At 59.8% G+C, this 16,535-nt stretch overlaps 2 protein-coding genes across 2 annotated transcripts; one reads left to right on the forward strand and one right to left on the reverse strand.

The window, feature by feature from the left end:
- The first annotated feature begins 2,033 nt into the window (after positions 1 to 2,033).
- On the forward strand, positions 2,034 to 5,620 carry RTP5 (receptor transporter protein 5 (putative)). Its single transcript, XM_059702486.1, has 2 exons — positions 2,034 to 2,230; positions 3,978 to 5,620. Exons 1-2 carry the CDS (start codon positions 2,079 to 2,081, stop codon positions 5,263 to 5,265), a joined length of 1,440 nt encoding a protein of 479 aa, XP_059558469.1. The 5' UTR covers positions 2,034 to 2,078; the 3' UTR covers positions 5,266 to 5,620.
- Positions 5,621 to 11,725: 6,105 nt separating this feature from the next.
- FAM240C (family with sequence similarity 240 member C) lies at positions 11,726 to 16,170 on the reverse strand. Its single transcript, XM_059702487.1, has 3 exons — positions 16,039 to 16,170; positions 14,662 to 14,810; positions 11,726 to 12,007 (listed from the first exon to the last, which is right to left on the reverse strand). The coding sequence occupies exons 2-3, from the start codon at positions 14,805 to 14,807 to the stop codon at positions 11,905 to 11,907; spliced, it is 249 nt and encodes an 82-aa protein (XP_059558470.1). The 5' UTR covers positions 14,808 to 14,810; positions 16,039 to 16,170; the 3' UTR covers positions 11,726 to 11,904.
- Between the last annotated feature and the right edge of the window lie 365 nt (positions 16,171 to 16,535).

A 16,535-nucleotide genomic window follows, 5' to 3' on the forward strand; every position in this document is an offset into this window, starting at 1 on the left:
CTTGGTGGCCCCTGAGTTTCAACCCAGATGAGCAAGAACCAAATTTAATTTTAATTTTTAAAAATCCTCACCTGAGGATATGCTTATTGATTTTTTCTTTTGAGAGAGAGAGAGAGAGAGAGAGAGAGAGAGAGAGAGAGAGAGAGAGAGAGAGACATTGATGTGAGAGAGAACATCAATTGGTTGCATTCTGTTTGTGTCCCAACCGGGGATCCAACTGGCAACCCTTAAGTACATGGGATGATGCCCCAACCAACTGAGCCACACCAGCCAAGGCAAGAACCAAATTTTTAAAAAATTAAACAAAATACTTTCACCATCTACTATGCACAAGAATAAAGATAGCCACTTGCCTGTTTGTTGAGGTGGAGGGTGTCACAAGAGATTCTCATCCCCCTCATTTTCTAAACCTTCTAGAACGCTGTGAGTAGTTTAAATCTGAATTCACAGTTTAAATCTCCAAATGTGTGTGTTTGTGAGTATACGTGTATATGTGTTTGTGTGCAGGCATGTAGGTGCTGCGTGTGTGTATTAATGTGTAAGTCTGTGCATGTGCGTACAGAAATCCAGGACTGTAGGGTATCAGTTAACATTGCTCTGATTTGGTTGGGTAATGCCTCCCCAACCCTCCGAAATCAGTGCTTAAAAAACTGGAGCTAGAAGTTTATTCCTCTCTTTTTTATACCAAGGTTCTCTCTTGTACATTTAAGTCAGAGGTAGGCAACCTGGAGAAAGTACGGTGACTCCGACTGTCATCAAGGATCCAGGGTCTTAGCTTTCTGCTTCCTCAGCACATGGCCTCCATCCACAGGGTGAACTCATGGTCTAAGGTGGCTGCTGGGCGCCGGCCATCACCTCCACACCACTGCACAGAAGACGGGGGACGTGGGTGCTGGGGACGAGGCCTGCTGGCCGCTGAGCTTGCAGTGGGTGTTGGGAACCAAAGTCAGCTCTCAGTCCCCCTGGTCAAACCCTTTATCTCCCCAGCACTGAGGGGGTTTCATGGCTTTGGTCCCACCTGACTACCTCTCGACAGCCTCAGAAGAAACCTGCTCCCTGGCGTGCTGGCTGGCGAGCTCCGTGTCTCTGGCCCGCTGCCCCGGGGAAAGGCTGCCCTGGCAGCTCCTCCAGCACCGAGGGGGCTTTAATAGGAGTGTCTCAGCCCCGCCTCCACATGGCCCTTGTCCTCAGCCGTGGGCCCCCCAAGGTTAATGAGCACTTTGCCTCTCATTTGCGTCTTCCAGCCCCTCCCCGCTCTGCCTGACCTCAACTCACCTTTCCTCGTTGTACCTGACACACCACCACGCTCCTGAAGCTCACACCGAAAACCCGGGCAAGGCCAGACACGCATGCACAGAAAGCACCGAGGGCGTGCTTGGGGACAACAGAGGGGGATGGGGACGCCAGGGGGTCCCAGCGGCAGGGGGCTGGCTTCTCCTAGGTGCTCACCAACACTTTATACAAGTTCCTGAAGCTGTGCATTTATGCTTTAGGCATTTTTACGTAAATGATGCACATTTCCAGCCAATAAAAAGCTTGAAAAAATTGGCAATGATACATATTCAAGAAAGTTCTTGGCAGCTTTGTCTGTAATGACAAAGAGCCACCGGCCGGAGTAGAGGCGGGGGCAGGGCAGGTTATGGCAGAGCCGGGCTGTGAGCATGGGCCACCGTCCAGGGTGCGTGAAACACCAGGCACAGCATGATCTGTTTAGTATGTTTTCCCATCTGTGAGGAATACATACAAATATTTACATGTACATATGCATGGGAGCACGCATGGACGTCAGCACAGATAAGCTCTGGCGATGGGGGATGGGCGATTTCATCGCATTGGGTTGTTTTTCCTTTTTGTTTCTATTTTTTTCTAAAATTGAAAATGTATTGCTTGCTTGCGTCATGAAAAATATTCAAAAGGATAAGAAAACGGCCTGTCTCTTGTGTGTCTGAGCCGAGCCGGTTGCCATGGAGACTGGATGGTTGTCAAGGCAGCTATTGGATGGGCAGGGGGGGCTGCGGGTGCTTCCTGGGAGCCGAGCTGGCACAGCCCGCAGTCTGCACTGCGGGGCCGGCGCCAGCATGGACGGAATGGACGTGTGGGTCAGCACCTTAGCCCAGCTGATGGCCAAGAGGAAGCCAGAGGACACCTGGGAGCTGGTCCTTGAGGAGAACCTGTCCTCGGGGCATCTGGACAGTGGCAGTTACGAGTACCGGCTGAGGGGGCTTTCCAGGTTTGGTGGAGGGAAGGGGTCTCCTGCCGGCTCCCGGGAGGGGAGGGGGCTGAAGGCGGCTGGGCCACGGGCCCTAGGCTGGCCCTGAGTCCTGAGCCAGGCTGGGCGTGACCTGGCTTCTGAGGGGTGGACACAGGGGCATATGTCTGGCCTGGTCCAGTCCCCCAATAGGTGGGTGGGCTGGGTGCTCATTCTCCCTTCTGGAACGTGAGGGACAATGCCTGCCCAGTCTGTTTCAGTGGCAATCTCAGACCCTGCCTGGCAGGAGAGGACCCCTGGAGCCCAGTGGGTGCCCTGTCCAGATGCGGGCCCGTGGGATGACGTAGCCGCCCAGGCAAGGAGGGCTTTGTCTGCTTCCCGAGGCCTCTCCTGGTTTCCATGGCAGCACTGACAGGAGCAGGGGATGGGCAGGGCCATGGTCACCGCCCAGCTCCGCAATGATCCAGGCTGGAGGGACCAGGAAGCTGAGGAGTGCACGGAAACAGCGCAGCCCAAGACAAGGAGCACATGTGCGCGGCCTGGGCTGTGGGCGGGTGGGAGCCCTGGTGGTCGTGGATCACTACGCGAACCTCCATCTTCATTGTCATGACGACAGCTATGTCAGTCCAGTGGACGACCCAGACCTGCAGGGCCCCACCTAGCCAGGCATCCTGAGGTGGGCTGGGAGGGGGCGCCCTAGGGACCCTCAGGCCCAGCGGGTGGTGGAATGCTGGCTTTCTCAGGCCTAAGAAACACCTTTAAACACGTGCTACTCCCGCAGCCTAAGTGAAGAACCGCTTTAAGGAGGCAGGTGGTGGGGCGGCCACACACAGACCTGCGCTCTGCAACAGGGTCACGGCCACCTGCAGCCTGTGAAGTGCTCATTAACTAATTTACGTAAAGGACGCTCAGCTCCCGGGCACACGCTCCATGTGCGGGCGTCCCTGGCCACTGTGACGCAGGTGCAGAGCAATGCCCTGTCACGGAAAGTTCCACCGATGCCCCGAGGCAAACACGCAGGGAGACCTCACACGAGAGCAGGTTCCCACACCTGCGTGCATGTGCCTCACCGGGGTCACCTGTCTGGGACCCGAGGGCCCGCCTGCCTGGCCCCGGGGACACACGGGCCTGTGGCACCGGCCCCTTCACCCAGGGAGCCAAGCAGCTGCTTCTCCTCTTCCATGCCGGGGGTGGGGCCGGGTCCCCTACTCACCTGCTCAAAGCCAGTGTCACAGGGGTGCAGGGTGCACCCTGCCATCCAGAACCTCTGCTTCCCCCTCTCCCCACACTTCTCTGCCTCCGGCGCTGCCCCCACCACCCACACAGCTCCCAACTTTATTTCCCCCTTACCTTCCTTCCCAGGGCGGGCTCCTCCCTCCACGGACCCACTGCCCGACACCGCAGACGCCTTCTTTTCCTGCCCTCACCAGGACCCACAGGGCTGTCTTTAGCTTTTGGTAACATTTCTTCAGGGTGACGAACAGTGACAGAAAAGCAGCAGGGTGACCCCTCATAGGTCAGGCCAGGCTTGGTGCCAATCTGACAGAAAGGTGTTTGGTGCAAATCTGATGAAAGGTGTTCGCTTTTCAGACTGTGGGTTGCAGGCAGGGGCCAGGCACCTGCATCCTGTCCCTGTACAGAGAGTGGCTCAGGTTCATGGAGCTCATGCTGGGACCCTCTCTGGGCCAACAGGGCTGAGGGCTGTGGGGTGCAGGGGCAGGTCCCCATCCCCTCCACTCACTTCTTCCTCCTCTCCCCTCCCCCCCAGGCTCCAGTGCAACCGCTGCCAGTGGGGCTGGTCCTCTGCCCACGTGCACATCCTATTCCATGTGCGATGGGACAAGGACCGCCACCTGGGGCTGGTGAAGATGCGTATCTGGGCCCAGGCGTGCCAGCTGTGCCCGCCGGACGCCCGGGGAGACTGCCAGGTGAGCCTGCTGAACGTGCGGCTCTTCCTCAACAAGCTGGTCCTGTTCGTCCTGCAGCAGTGCTACCAGGAGAGCATCAGCTCCGACGAGTGCCCCGAGGTCTGCTTTGGGGACCACTGTGAAGCCTGCGACCTGGGTGTCTGCTTCTTCCAGAAGCCCCCAGACCCCGCCTGGGGGCCCGAGACCAGGAGCCCCAGCACCGTCCAGGCCATGCCAGCCCTGGGCAGCGGCCCTGTGGCCAATTGCGCCTGGGGCTTCGTCCTCCCCTCTGTGTCCGACCCCCTCTCTGAGAGCAGCCACTTCTTTAGCGAGGACATGGACATCATCACCGTGCCCTTCACCCTGGTGAGCGTGGGCAGGGACAAGGGCTCTGTTGGCCCTGGAGAGGGCACCCCCGGCGAGGCTGGTCTCCAGGGGCTGATGATCATCGACAGGGGCTCCGCCGACCAGCCTGCCAGTCTCAGGGCCTTGCCCACCAGCATGAGCATCCTGGTCAACATCAAGGCCCCCGTCCTCCACGGCAGAGACCACCTGCTCAGGAGCATCAAGTCCTCCCAGGTCAGAGGCTTCATCTTCAAGGGCTTTGGCTCCCTTTTGGGCCAAGACAAGGGCCCGGGCGCCGATCCCAGCAGCAACAGTGGACCCACTGGAGATGCCACCCTGCCCGTGGCCTATGTCTTGGGCCTCACAGAGAAGGGCGAGGGCTCCATCACCTTTCCCTTGTCCTTGGCCAACATCATCCAGGGCCCGGACTCCCTCCCTGACCTCAACGGCTCCCTGACTTTCCCTTTCATCATCACCGACCAGGGCAAGGGTGGGGCAGAGTGTGGCCACGACCCTGCCCTCAGCCCCGGCTCCTCGGGGAGCAGGGGTTCCCTCATCATCCCCTTCTCAGCCTTTAGTCCCATAAAGCTTGGAGGCCTGCAGGGCAGCAGCCACCACAGGAGCGGGCACTGCGACAGGCACAGGCGCCGCCGGGCCCGGAGGCCTCGGGCCCGCAGGGAGGAGGACTTCTTGGAGGAGGAGGACGGCTGGTGCTGGCCGAGTTTCGACCCCTACGAAGAGGTCTGGGTCTGGATGTGCATGATCTTCTTCGTCCTCTGGACACTGTACCTGTGCACTTCTTGACGGCTCCCAGACGCGTGTCTGAGCGTGCCACCTCCCGCCCGGGTCCCCCACCCGTCTCTCCCTCCGCAGGGCTGCCCAGACGCAAAGCCAAGTGCTGCTGGCCCCCCAGCCCCCAGGCTCCCCACCAGCCCCGCCCCCATTCTGCCAGCCCCCCTGAGCTGGGGCCTCCCAGCGCGCACAGCTGCTCCCTGGACCTCTTGCTTCTGTGTTCTCTCTCTTGACGTGACTCAAGCAGTGGTCCCGTGATGTCCACGTGTGATGTCCGCGTGTGATCATTCCCCGGTGTGACCCCCAGCTGCCCCTGTGTGTTCACTTGTGTGTGTTACACTCCGTTAAAATAAAAGTCAAAAAGAGAAGACCATACACACACTTGGGCCGATGACAGCCAGCGCCTAAGAGAAGGTGGTGAAGTGGGAGAGCGGTGGCCAGGGGCCCCTGGCGCTTCCCCAGGGCGTGATGGGACTGGGCCTCAGGCACAGAGCTCGTGTCCGCTCGCCTTTGCTGTGCACGCACGCACGCACGCACACGGCCCAATTGCCACGCTCCTGCCCCGGGGCCAGGTCGAACCCCGTGGGGGACGGGTGGCAGGTCGGAGCCCCGTCCGCCCTACAGTCATTGCACCCCCCTGCGTAGGGACCCTGCCCTGTCAGGACGCCCTAGAAGGGTTAACACCTGGAACAGCTTGTGGGGGGATCACCAGCCTGAGGGCTCCTCGGATTAGGGGGCCCCTTCGAGGCCAGTCTGCCCCCACCCCGCCCTGCCGCCCACCCGAAGGCCCCCCGGGATGGGGTGAGGGGTGGGGAGAAGGAGGGGGGCTGTCAGGTCTCGCCACCCGCAAGTCGAATGGGCGGAGACGGCCCTTCCCGGACCCCCATTCGCCCCTCCTCCAGCCCCGCCTCCCCCCGCCGGCCGGCCGCCCGCGCTGTCCTGCGGCGCCCCCGTGTGGCCGCCGGCCGCATCGCAGCCCTGCATTGGGGGAGCGGGGAGGTAGTCACTGCTGTTAAACTGTCTAATCGGCTGGCTTAGTTAAAACCCAACCAACCCCACCCGCTGTCAGTATCTCTAACATTCGTCTTAATGAATAATGAAATTTTGTTTAATTCATTAATAACTAATTTACTAGAATTAAAATTCACTAATAAAAATGAGAGTGCATGCAATATGCCCATTGGATCTGTGGCGGACCCATCCTTAGGCACATCAGCTATTCTGATCTGTACCCACCTGCATAACCATGACTCTTCAGGCGCAGGGACACTCCTTACAGCGCAGAGGGCAGCCTGGGACTGAAGTCCAGGACAGCCCAGCAGAGCCCACACCTGAGCCATCACCAGAGTCTGCACCTGAATCCAGGCCTGAATCCACACCTGGGCCATACGTGAGCCCCTGCGCAGCCTGAATGACCAGGATGGGCCTTATTAAATATGAGATATTGAATGTCTGAAAGGTCTCAAAGAGGACTGAAGGCAGACGCATTTTAGATGCAATTATTGTTAGTTCAGCCAAAGTGGGGCGGACTAACATGTGAACAGTTTGTTGCTTTTCAGTAAACTTCCTAGTGGAGGGAAGAGAACCCAATGTCTTGCACCCCAGGGCGTGGCCACGGCAGACATGAGCAGCTGCACCCTCCTCTCCTCCAACTGGGGGCTCCCTGACCTGCCTGCAGGGCAGACTTCCAGAAGACCCTAGGGCCGGGGTGGGGGAGCTTGACCTGGCCAAGAGCACACCCCTGTCGTGGCCGGAGTCCTGCAGGTACGAGAGGCCCTTGCCGGAGGCCCCTCAGCAGGTGCTGGGAACCAACATCATGGTAAACCCCCCTGCCCGCCCCCCCCACCCCCCCGGGAAGCTTCTCTGTCGCTTTTCTCTTAGTTGAAGTCAGAGGACAACCTGTTGACCGCACTCCCACAGTCAGTAAGGGTGACCTGGTGTTGCCGTCTAGAAAGTTCTAGGAAATTCCACAGCTCACATCAGAAAGGGGCTGGGTCAGGGTGGGCCGGTGCAGATTCCTGAGTCCCTCAGTGGTCGGGGCAGGTCCCTGCCCCTGGTGCCCTTGGCGGCCTGGGCGGGACAGTGGCCGTGCTGTGTCCTTTCCCAGGCACTGGGGTGGCTGGAGTCCGGACGGGCTGCTGCTCCCTAGGTGGGGAACCTCACACTTGGTGCTGCTGGTGATGCCAACTGATCATGAAAGTGCCACGAAAAATTCAGCTCCCGGAGCGGAGGCGCTGGGGCGTCCTCTCTGCATTGTCCAGGGACTTAGGGCCCCTATATGGCAGCGTGGGTTTTGCGTGGGGTCTTTAGAAGCTAAAATAATTGTCTACATCACATGATTCATTCAACCAACCGTGGGTCTGCCCTGCTGTGACCAACCAGCTGCAACCTACCGGCCCATGACAGCCAGGACCCACCTGTCTGGCAGCGGGGGTGGGTGGTGGACGGCGGGACAAAAGGACAGCAGTGTGTGTCCTTTAAACACAAGAAACTCATGAAAAGGACACACACTTATTGTAGAAACAGATGGAGGGATTAGAGCAGCGGTTCTCAATCTGTGGGTCGCGACCCCTTTGGAGGTCGAACGACCCTTTCACAGGGGTCACCTAAGACCATCGGAAAACACATATATAATTACATATTGTTTTTGTGATTAATCGCTATGCTTTGATTATGTTCAATTTGTAACAGTGAAATTGGGGGTCACCACAACATGAGGAACTGTATGAAAGGGTGGTGGCATTAGGAAGGTGGAGAACCGCTGGATTAGAGGCTGCCACAAGGCTCCTGCCTATTCACCGTGTGGCTCACCTTCGTGCAGTAGCCTCGGGGGTGGGGCCGCCCAGGTGGAGCAGACCCTCCCTCGGAGCCTGCCCGGGTGCGGGTGCGAGGTGTTAGTCCTGGCCTGGGGCCTGGGAAAGGAGCGGGGCAGTGTGTGTGTGTGTGTGTGTGTGTGTGTGTGTGTGTGTGTGTGTGTGTGTGTGATGGCTCCAGCGGCAGGCTCATTTCCTCTCTGGGTGTGTAGGGGTGGGCACTTGGGGTGGCTCTGCGGGAGGGGTGGCCCAGGCAGACAGGCAAGCGGGGCCCCGGGTCAGTGCCAGGCTCTACTGCTGCCCAACCTGGAGTCCAGGAGGACGACTGTCTGAGGCCCAGCTGGGACCTCCTGCCCCGCGAGGGCCCGAGAGGCCAAGGGCCGGCGCACGAGGTGTCGGGGGTCTTGGCGACGCTGCTTTCAGTAGGAGCAGCGGTGGGGCCCCTGTTCTCTCTTCTGTGAGCACATTCCCTCCTACTGGAGGGTCTCGCGGGCGGGATGTGTGGGGCCCCGGCCCACCTGCCCTCAGCACACACCCTGCCCAGCCCCGCCGACCACCCGCGGAGGGCGCTGCGAGCCCGGCAAGGGCCAGGCGATGGAGGCGCAGCTCCCGGCGCGCCGTCAGCGACTCCTGGGAGGGCAAAGGCCCCCAAGTGCACCGACTCCGGCGGCTTCTGGGCCCGGCCTCGGGCTTCGTGCTCGCGGGGCCGCCAGGTGGCGCCCTGGTCCCACGGCGCACGTTGGTATCCAGGTGGGCTGGGCGGAGGGCAGACCTGCCCCCTTCACCGCTGTATGACGTCCGTGCCCCCCTCCCGGGCTGGAAGCAGGTGCCCCGTCCAGGTCTCTGTCCTTTCGGGCTGCTCGACCCTTGGACACTGGTCTCACCCTCCAGGCACACGGCTGAGATGATGGGGGGACGGACCGTGGCTCCCATTCCCGATAGTCAGGGCCTGGGGTGCCCCACGTGGGGGGCGGGGCTCCTGTCCACCTCTTGGCTCTCCCCAGGGTCTGGGGCGGCAACCAGACAGCGACTTTGGGCCGCCGGTCCCCATGGCTGGGACTTCGCCCCCCCGGCCCTTGACTGAGCTTCGCCTCCTGCTCACTGTCCTGCCCCCAGACCCCGATCCTCTCTCCTCTACCCGGGGATCTCCGGGGCGTTGATGGTAGCGGAGGCTCCTCATTTCGCTCATGTCTGCTGAGTTTTGAAAGGAGCCTGATCCAGCCAGGACACCATCGTAGCCTAATCAAGAGAAGCTGTGTTATTTTCAAATGTGTTGCATTTGAAAGGTTCTTTAATAAACACACAGAGGCTGCTCTGTGTCAGGCACTCTGCATGTCGCCACCGCCCTGACAACAGGGCAGCTCTTGTTGCTTAATTCCATTTTTAAAAAATATTTTTTTATTTATTTCAGAGAGGAAAGGAGAGATAGAAACATCAATAATGAGAGAGAATCATTGATCAGCTGCCCCCGCACCCCCCCCCCCCCCGCAACACACACACACACACTCCATGGGGACGGAGCCCGCAACTCGGGCATGTGCCGTGTCTGCATGAATTTCCTTAATGACTAATGACGGCAAAATCCTTTCATGGGCTCATTGGCCATTTGAGCACCTTCCTTTTTGAAATGTTTTTAGTCTTGGGAAATGTTCGTTGTATGCTTAAAAAGTGTGTGTCCTGCAGTTCGGGGAGGGGGGGAATGTTCTGTAAATGATTCCCTTTTCTCCAAGCTGTGTGGCTGAGCCCGTCCTCAGGTCTCTCTCTCTCTCCCTCTCTCTCTCTCCCTCTCTCTCTCTCTCTCTCTCTCTCTCTCTCTCTCTCTCTCTCTCTCTCTCTGTTTCCTCCTCCCTAAGAGAAAGCATATGTGTTCTGCAGAACTCAGCCCCTGGAGCTAGGTTTCAGAGACACCCTCCACAACCCAGCCTGTGGCGAGTCACAAAGGGCCCAAGCGAGGAGGGAGCTCCCAGCTGAGCCCCCACGGGGTCCCTTAGGATGGAGTCCCGCTCACCTCACGCCCCAGGCCCGCCCGCTCACCTCCCATCATCTCTTTCTTCCCCGTCCCTCCTCACCTAGTGCCCCCCAGCCTCTGAGTCTGGCTCAGCTTTGCCCGAGAACAAGATCCGTGACACAGAAGACAAGGCTGGTCAGTGGTCTGCGTTCCTGGGTTTGGGCTCCTGCCATTATTGGGGTGTGATGGGTCATTGGGGTGGTAACAGATGGCAAGGAGGGGGTGGCTGTTCCTGAGGGTTCTGCACAGCCTCACGGGGACATGACTGTGCCCTTCCGGCCAAGAGGGGCTCGTCTACGCCTCCGTTCGTTGGTGTTGACAGCACCGATGATCTAAGTGTATCCTCACATAAAGCCACCGCCAGCAGCCCGGGCCTTCACCAGTGTCCGTGAGCGACTCCTATTCCAGGCTATGTCCAGGGATCGCCAGGTCCCCAGGCTGTGTGTCCAGGGAATCTCCTGAGTCACGAATGTGACAGGTGGCCCGGTGATGACTGAGGAGCGTGCTTGTAGGTCTGCCTCGTAACTTTCTCCACTTGTTCTTTCTTTTTTTAATCCTCACCCGAGGATATTTTTTCCATTGATCTTTAGAGAGAGAGTGAAAGGGGGGGAGGAGTGGGAGACAGAGAGAGAGAGGGAGAGAGAGAGAGAGGAAGAAAGAAACATGGACTAGTTGGCTCTCACATGTGCCCTGTCCAGGATAGGGGATCAAACCTGCAACCGAGGTATGTGCCCTTGACTGGGAATGGAACCTGCCACCTTTCGGGCTGTGGGCCGGTGCTCTAACCACTGAGAAACCGGCCAGGGCCACTTGTTTTTTCTGGACTTTCAACTGTGAGGTCAGCTCTGGAAATGTCCTCCGAGGAATCTGTTGGGCACAGAAGGTCCCTGGCGGCTGCTCTCAGAGCCTTTTCTCTGAGTAACTCCCTGGAGAGTCCCCAGGGCAGGCAAAGCCGTGCGCCTTCCCTGCCCTTTGTCAACCTGATGGAGGGTCACACAAAACAGAACCCAAACCAACAAGCAGCTAACCCTGGAGAGATGACGGGAGACCAGAGGGAGCCACAGCTGGACTCCAGCCCCAGACCAGAGCTCCCGCATCTTCACAGCGGACCCAGGGCCACAGCTGGGTCTGGGCCAGTGAGAGCACGGGCTGTGGCGTTCGGGTGACCACGTGAGGGTGGTCGCTGCTGGAGCCTGGGTCCCTGTCGGGAGATGAGAGGGGCCAGGTCCTGTGGTGGCCCGGCCTCCGCTGGGCGCCCTGCCTCCTGCCCGTCCAGGGTAGTCACAACCACAGGTGGGGCTCCAGCAGGGACAGAATCCTGACCTCAGGGCCGCATGGCCTCAGGGAACGCGTGCTCTGCAAACCTGAGCTTTCCCACCTGTGCACATGGGGGATTCTGGAAAAGCAGAGCTTTATATGACCTCCCATCAGCCATGATCGTGGGGCTGAGATTTATGGGCATGTGTTGGCCGAAGGGGAAATAAAATTTGCAGCCTCGGAGTCAGAAAGCCTAGTGGGGTGGCTGAGTTTCTTTCTACGGCTGTTGCAAGTTGACAACATGTTGGTCAGCTTTTAAGATGTGTGGATTTTAAAGACAGAGGAAATTTTGCACAAACCCTTGTTCCAATGATTGTAGGTTTTATTGGGCACCTACTATGTGCTTCAAAAGCAAAACCAATAGCAGCCGAGCGGAGCAGCGGGAGAGCGCCCGTGAAGCTTGGTTGTGGGTGCAGTGGCTCTGCGGGCGGTGCCCACACACAGCCCCTCACGGGGTGTCCCTTCTCGGGGGAACTCACGTGACTGGCTGTGTGCCTCCGTTCCACGCAGGACTCAGGCTGCCGTCTTGTCTCCGGAGGCCCGCGGGGCGGCCTCCAGGGGAGCCTGCAGCGCCCTGTGCCTCAGCTCCAGCTTCTGAGCCCATTCTCCACGGAGCCTGGGAGGCGGAATTTCACTGTGAGTCACCTTCCCAGGACCCCGACACCTGGGCTGTGTCCCCACCCAGCCGGCAGCTGTGACGATGTGAGGTCGCAGAGAACCCTGCAACCTCGGGCGGCCACTTCAAGGTCAGGGCCATGCCTGTCACGGAGGGTCTGTCTCGGACCCTAGGCCCAGAGGGAAAGCACTTTGCCCCAGGAAGTAGCTTCTGGAAACTTCCGAGTCCCAGAGAGGCTGAGCCACATCCTGAACTCTCTGCTTGGTGAGGCCTGGTTCATGGCGGATGAGGATGGGCCTGCTCCCACCCCCCTCCCTCCCCAGCGCCCTCGCATTGCACCCACCTGTCCCAGCCCGGCCACCTCCGGAGGCACACACTGTGGCACCACAGCACAGAGCACAGGGTGACCCAGCTGCGGGGACGTCCAGGTTCAGGGGGCCAGGCTCCCCCAGCCCTGGGTGTCGGCCCAGAGACAATGACCACCTGGGGCCTTCGCCCGAGGTAGGGTGTGGTTTGGCTTTAGTGGGTGGAGAGATGGGCGCTTGGCTCCTGCCGACCTCTGGGGAAAGGGCATGCACTCAGACCCTTGTCCCGGCACCCAAGGGCCTCAACGAGGAAGGCACCTCCGAGCAGCAGGTGGTTAGACCACGACAGCAGTGCCCACGTGTGACGGGCCCGCAAGTGATGGCCCCACACACGACTGTCACGCTCCTGCCCCTGCACCAGGCCCTGGCTGCTGACTGGCTCCTGGGAGCCGCTGGGTGCCTGTGAGGATGTCTCAGGGGCTGCTGTGGTCCAGGGGACAGGGCGTGTCCTGGCTGCGGTCTGTGGTCCTGATAACTAGCCACATCTTTCCCAAGAGGCACAGACGTCCTGCCCACAGTCCCATCCCCATTAGCCCAGGACCTTGGTGACATACCGGCTGGTGCTGATGCACCCTCACTGTTGGACCCAGCGCCCACTCCTGGGCCTGCACCCCTGGGCAGAAGACCCAAAGGTTCCAGGGCCTGATGGCAGAAGAGGCCGGGGACAAGGCCCTGTGACCCGCAGCTGGGAGGAGCGTCAGGGTGAGGACCTCCTGAGAGCTGGGGTGGGGGCCACGCCATGTGGAGGGGAGGCACCATGGCCCCCACCTATGCCTAACCAGGGCAGATGTCCTGAGTGGCAGAGCCCACCCCACAGGCGGGGGAGGGTGGGCCAGTGCAGCAGCCAGACCTCTGGCAGCTGGAAGGTCAGTCCAGCTCTGTCCCGGCGCCACCAGGATCCTCCTTCCCAACCTGCTCCAAGGGCAGCGCTGGTGCTATTTGAGGAAGAGGCTGTGGCCACTTCGGTATCCTGGCCATTGGAGGCCTGGTCTAGGTGTGAATTATGTGCTAATCTGCCCTCTTAGCTGTCCCTGCGATCAGACACTCTGGCTCTGCTTGTGAGGCCCCCCTCAGCAGCAAGGTCGCGGGACTTGGCTGCAGAAAGAGAGGGATTGCTTTGGATCTACAGTCCTGAAAATGTGTGGGAAGGAGTAGAGTGAACACACTCAGGGGGAGCAATTGTAAGAATATCAGATAAAGCAGGACATGCATCCATAACAAGTTCCACACATGCTCAGGAGTGTGAGAGTATAAGGGATGGGGTGATGGAGTGTGAGAGTATAAGGGATGGGGTGATGGAGTGTGAGAGTATAAGGGATGGGGTGATGGAATGTGGGATGGAAGGATGGGGTGATGGAGTGTGGGGGTGGAGGGATGGGGTGATGGAGTGTGGGATGGAGAGTTGGGGTGATGGATTGTGGGATGGAGGGATGGGGTGATGGAGTGGGGGATGGAGGGATGGGGTGATGGAGTGTGGGATGGAGGGATGGGGTGATGGAGTGGGGGATGGAGGGATGGGGTGATGGAGAGTGGGATGGAGGGATGGGGTGATGGAGTGTGGGATGGAGGGATGGGGTGATGGAGTGTGGGATGGAGGGATGGGTGATGGAGTGGGGGATGGAGGGATGGGGTGACGGAGTGTGGGATGGAGGGATGGGGTGACGGAGTGTGGGATGGAGGGATGGGGTGATGGAGTGTGGGATGGAGGGATGGGGTGATGGAGTGTGAGAGTATAAGAGATGGGGTAATAGAGTGTGAGAGTATAAGGGATGGGGTAATAGAGTGTGAGAGTATAAGGGATGGGGTGATGGAATGTGGGATGGAGGGAAGGGGTGATGGAGTGTGGGATGGAGGGATGGGGTGATGGAGTGTGGGATGGAGGGATGGGTGATGGAGTGGGGGATGGAGGGATGGGTGACAGAGTGGGGGATGGAGAGATGGGGTGACGGAGTGGGGGATGGAGGGATGGGGTGATGGAGTGTGAGATGGAGGGATGGGGTGATGGAGTGTGGGGTGGAGGGATGGGGTGATGGAGTGTGAGATGGAGGGATGGGGTGATGGAGTGGGGGATGGAGGGATGGGGTGATGGAGTGTGGGATGGAGGGATGGGGTGATGGAGTGTGGGGTGGAGGGATGGGTGATGGCACGGTGAGGTGTTCCTCTCTCCCCTTATTCAGTGTTGTGATTAGAATCTGAGGTAATGTATGACATGAGATCTGGGAGTGCAATGCTGTTGCTGGGAGGCAGGGGGCTGAGTGCCTGAGCCCACCCAGCGCCGCCCCCACCTACCTGTCCAGGGCGCTCCTGCGGATCCGCTCGCCCTCTCTCTGCAGCTGCCGTGCGTGATGCTGGATTTTCTTCTCCCAGAACACCTTCAGATCCTCTGCGTCGGAGACCACCCGTCCTGGGTGCTTTGAAGTGTAGCTTTTACTCATTTCCTGGAAGAGGGAACATTTACAAGACTCAGCAGTTTTGTGCTGTGTTCTGAGAGCGCAGGGGAGCCAGGAGAGCCAGCAGGCGAACAACAAGGATGCAGGCTTGGCCCCACAGGTCGGCCTGTGCCTGGCACGCTGGCCCCTCAGTTAAACATTTGATAGAACATGGTCAAGCGAGGCTGACTGACGTTGACGTCCCCCCCCCCCCCGTTCTTTTGCACTGAAATGACCCGAGATGAGGACATCAGTGGTCTCAGAACACAAACCCGGAACCTGCAAGACCGTCTGTACCGCAGGAACTGCTCTGACAGCTGCTCTGCAGAGAGCGCACCCGTTAACGCTGCATCGGGAGCCCGTGGGCAGGCTGTCCCCATCACCTGCCCGTTGTGCACCTGCCCAGCCTGGCCCCAGGCCTTGCGGACACCCACCCCGTGCTCCTGGAGGAGGTGACGGGAGGGAGGCCCTGGTTGTCCGAGGGAAGGGGGTGCCTGCTGTCTGCAGCTGCCTGACCCCTGCCCTGGGCGTGAGCTCCGACCTCAGGGCTCAGGGGGCAGACAGGGCGCCTTCCCTGCTGCTCTCGGGCCTGCCCTTTACCGCTGCCTGCTGTCCAACGGGAGCACGGGTGGCCGTTTCCCAGCTGGGGGCCGTCACCCTCTGAGGGAGGCACGGGAAGGTTCGGACCGGCTCAGGCCACGCTGGGTGATGGCAAGCCGGTGTGCGGCGGCCGTGTGATCGTCAGCCCTGGACGCAGGCGCGTGGCCAGGTGTGGGCCCCCCCTCCCCCCAGGCCCTCCCAGACCTGCTCTTTCCCAGGAGGCGCTGAGCACACACATCTGCGCTGAATGAAGCTGCCGGCGAATTAAAGGAAGGAAACCGGCTGAGATGGTGCTGCCCGTGGGCTTTGCTCTGCGGTGGCAGGCGGGGGGCCTCTCGGGCCCACTCAAGAGCCTGGGCAGGAACCGCGCCCCCAGGGAAATGGGTTCATTGAAACCGTGTAAAGAAGCCGAGACCAGCTGCTCCTGGCTCAGCCCCTGAGCAGCCCCAGACCTTCTCAGGCGAGAAACCACAGGTCAGGGACCCGGAGAGCCAGGAGGGCACAGCGAGGAGACACCTGAGGGCAGGTGAGCTGTGGACAGGTGAGCACCAGCGGCTTCTCCGCCGGAGCATTCGCATCACAAACCCGAGAGGGAAAAGCTATAAGCAAAGTGGAATTCCCCTCAGACAGAGCTTACGTTTCAGTCGCTTCTCACCCAAACCGGAGACCTCCTGGGCAGCGGGCGCCCTCGGTGCCGTCTCCGTCCCGTCCCCGGCCAGCGCGTGCCTAGGTGCCTCCGGGCACTTCCTCTTATATGAGTTTGGTGGCTGGTCTTGGCATCAGCTCGGTGCCGGAAAGGCGACCTGCCTTCAGTCTGGCCACGGCCCCTGGAGACCATCTGGCTCCCGCACGCACTCACTGGTGGGCACGCATCCTCAGCTCCTCGCCCGGGAGCCCGAGGGCAGCTCGGCGACTCTCTCTGCCAGATTGCCAGCAGGGACAAGAGCGCCTCCTCTCTCTCTCTCTCTCTCTCTCTCTCTCTCTCCCTCTCCCCCCCCCCTCTCTTTTAAAAATAGGTTTTTATTGATGCTTTAGAGAGAGGAAGGGAGAGGGATAGAGAGATGGAAACATCAGTGATGAGGGAAGCATCATCGGTCGGCTGCCTCCTTCTGGGGATCGAGCCCACAGCCCGGG

This window comes from Myotis daubentonii, chromosome 7, assembly GCF_963259705.1.
Source record: "Myotis daubentonii chromosome 7, mMyoDau2.1, whole genome shotgun sequence".
In the NCBI taxonomy this organism is placed as follows: Eukaryota; Metazoa; Chordata; class Mammalia; order Chiroptera; family Vespertilionidae; genus Myotis; species Myotis daubentonii.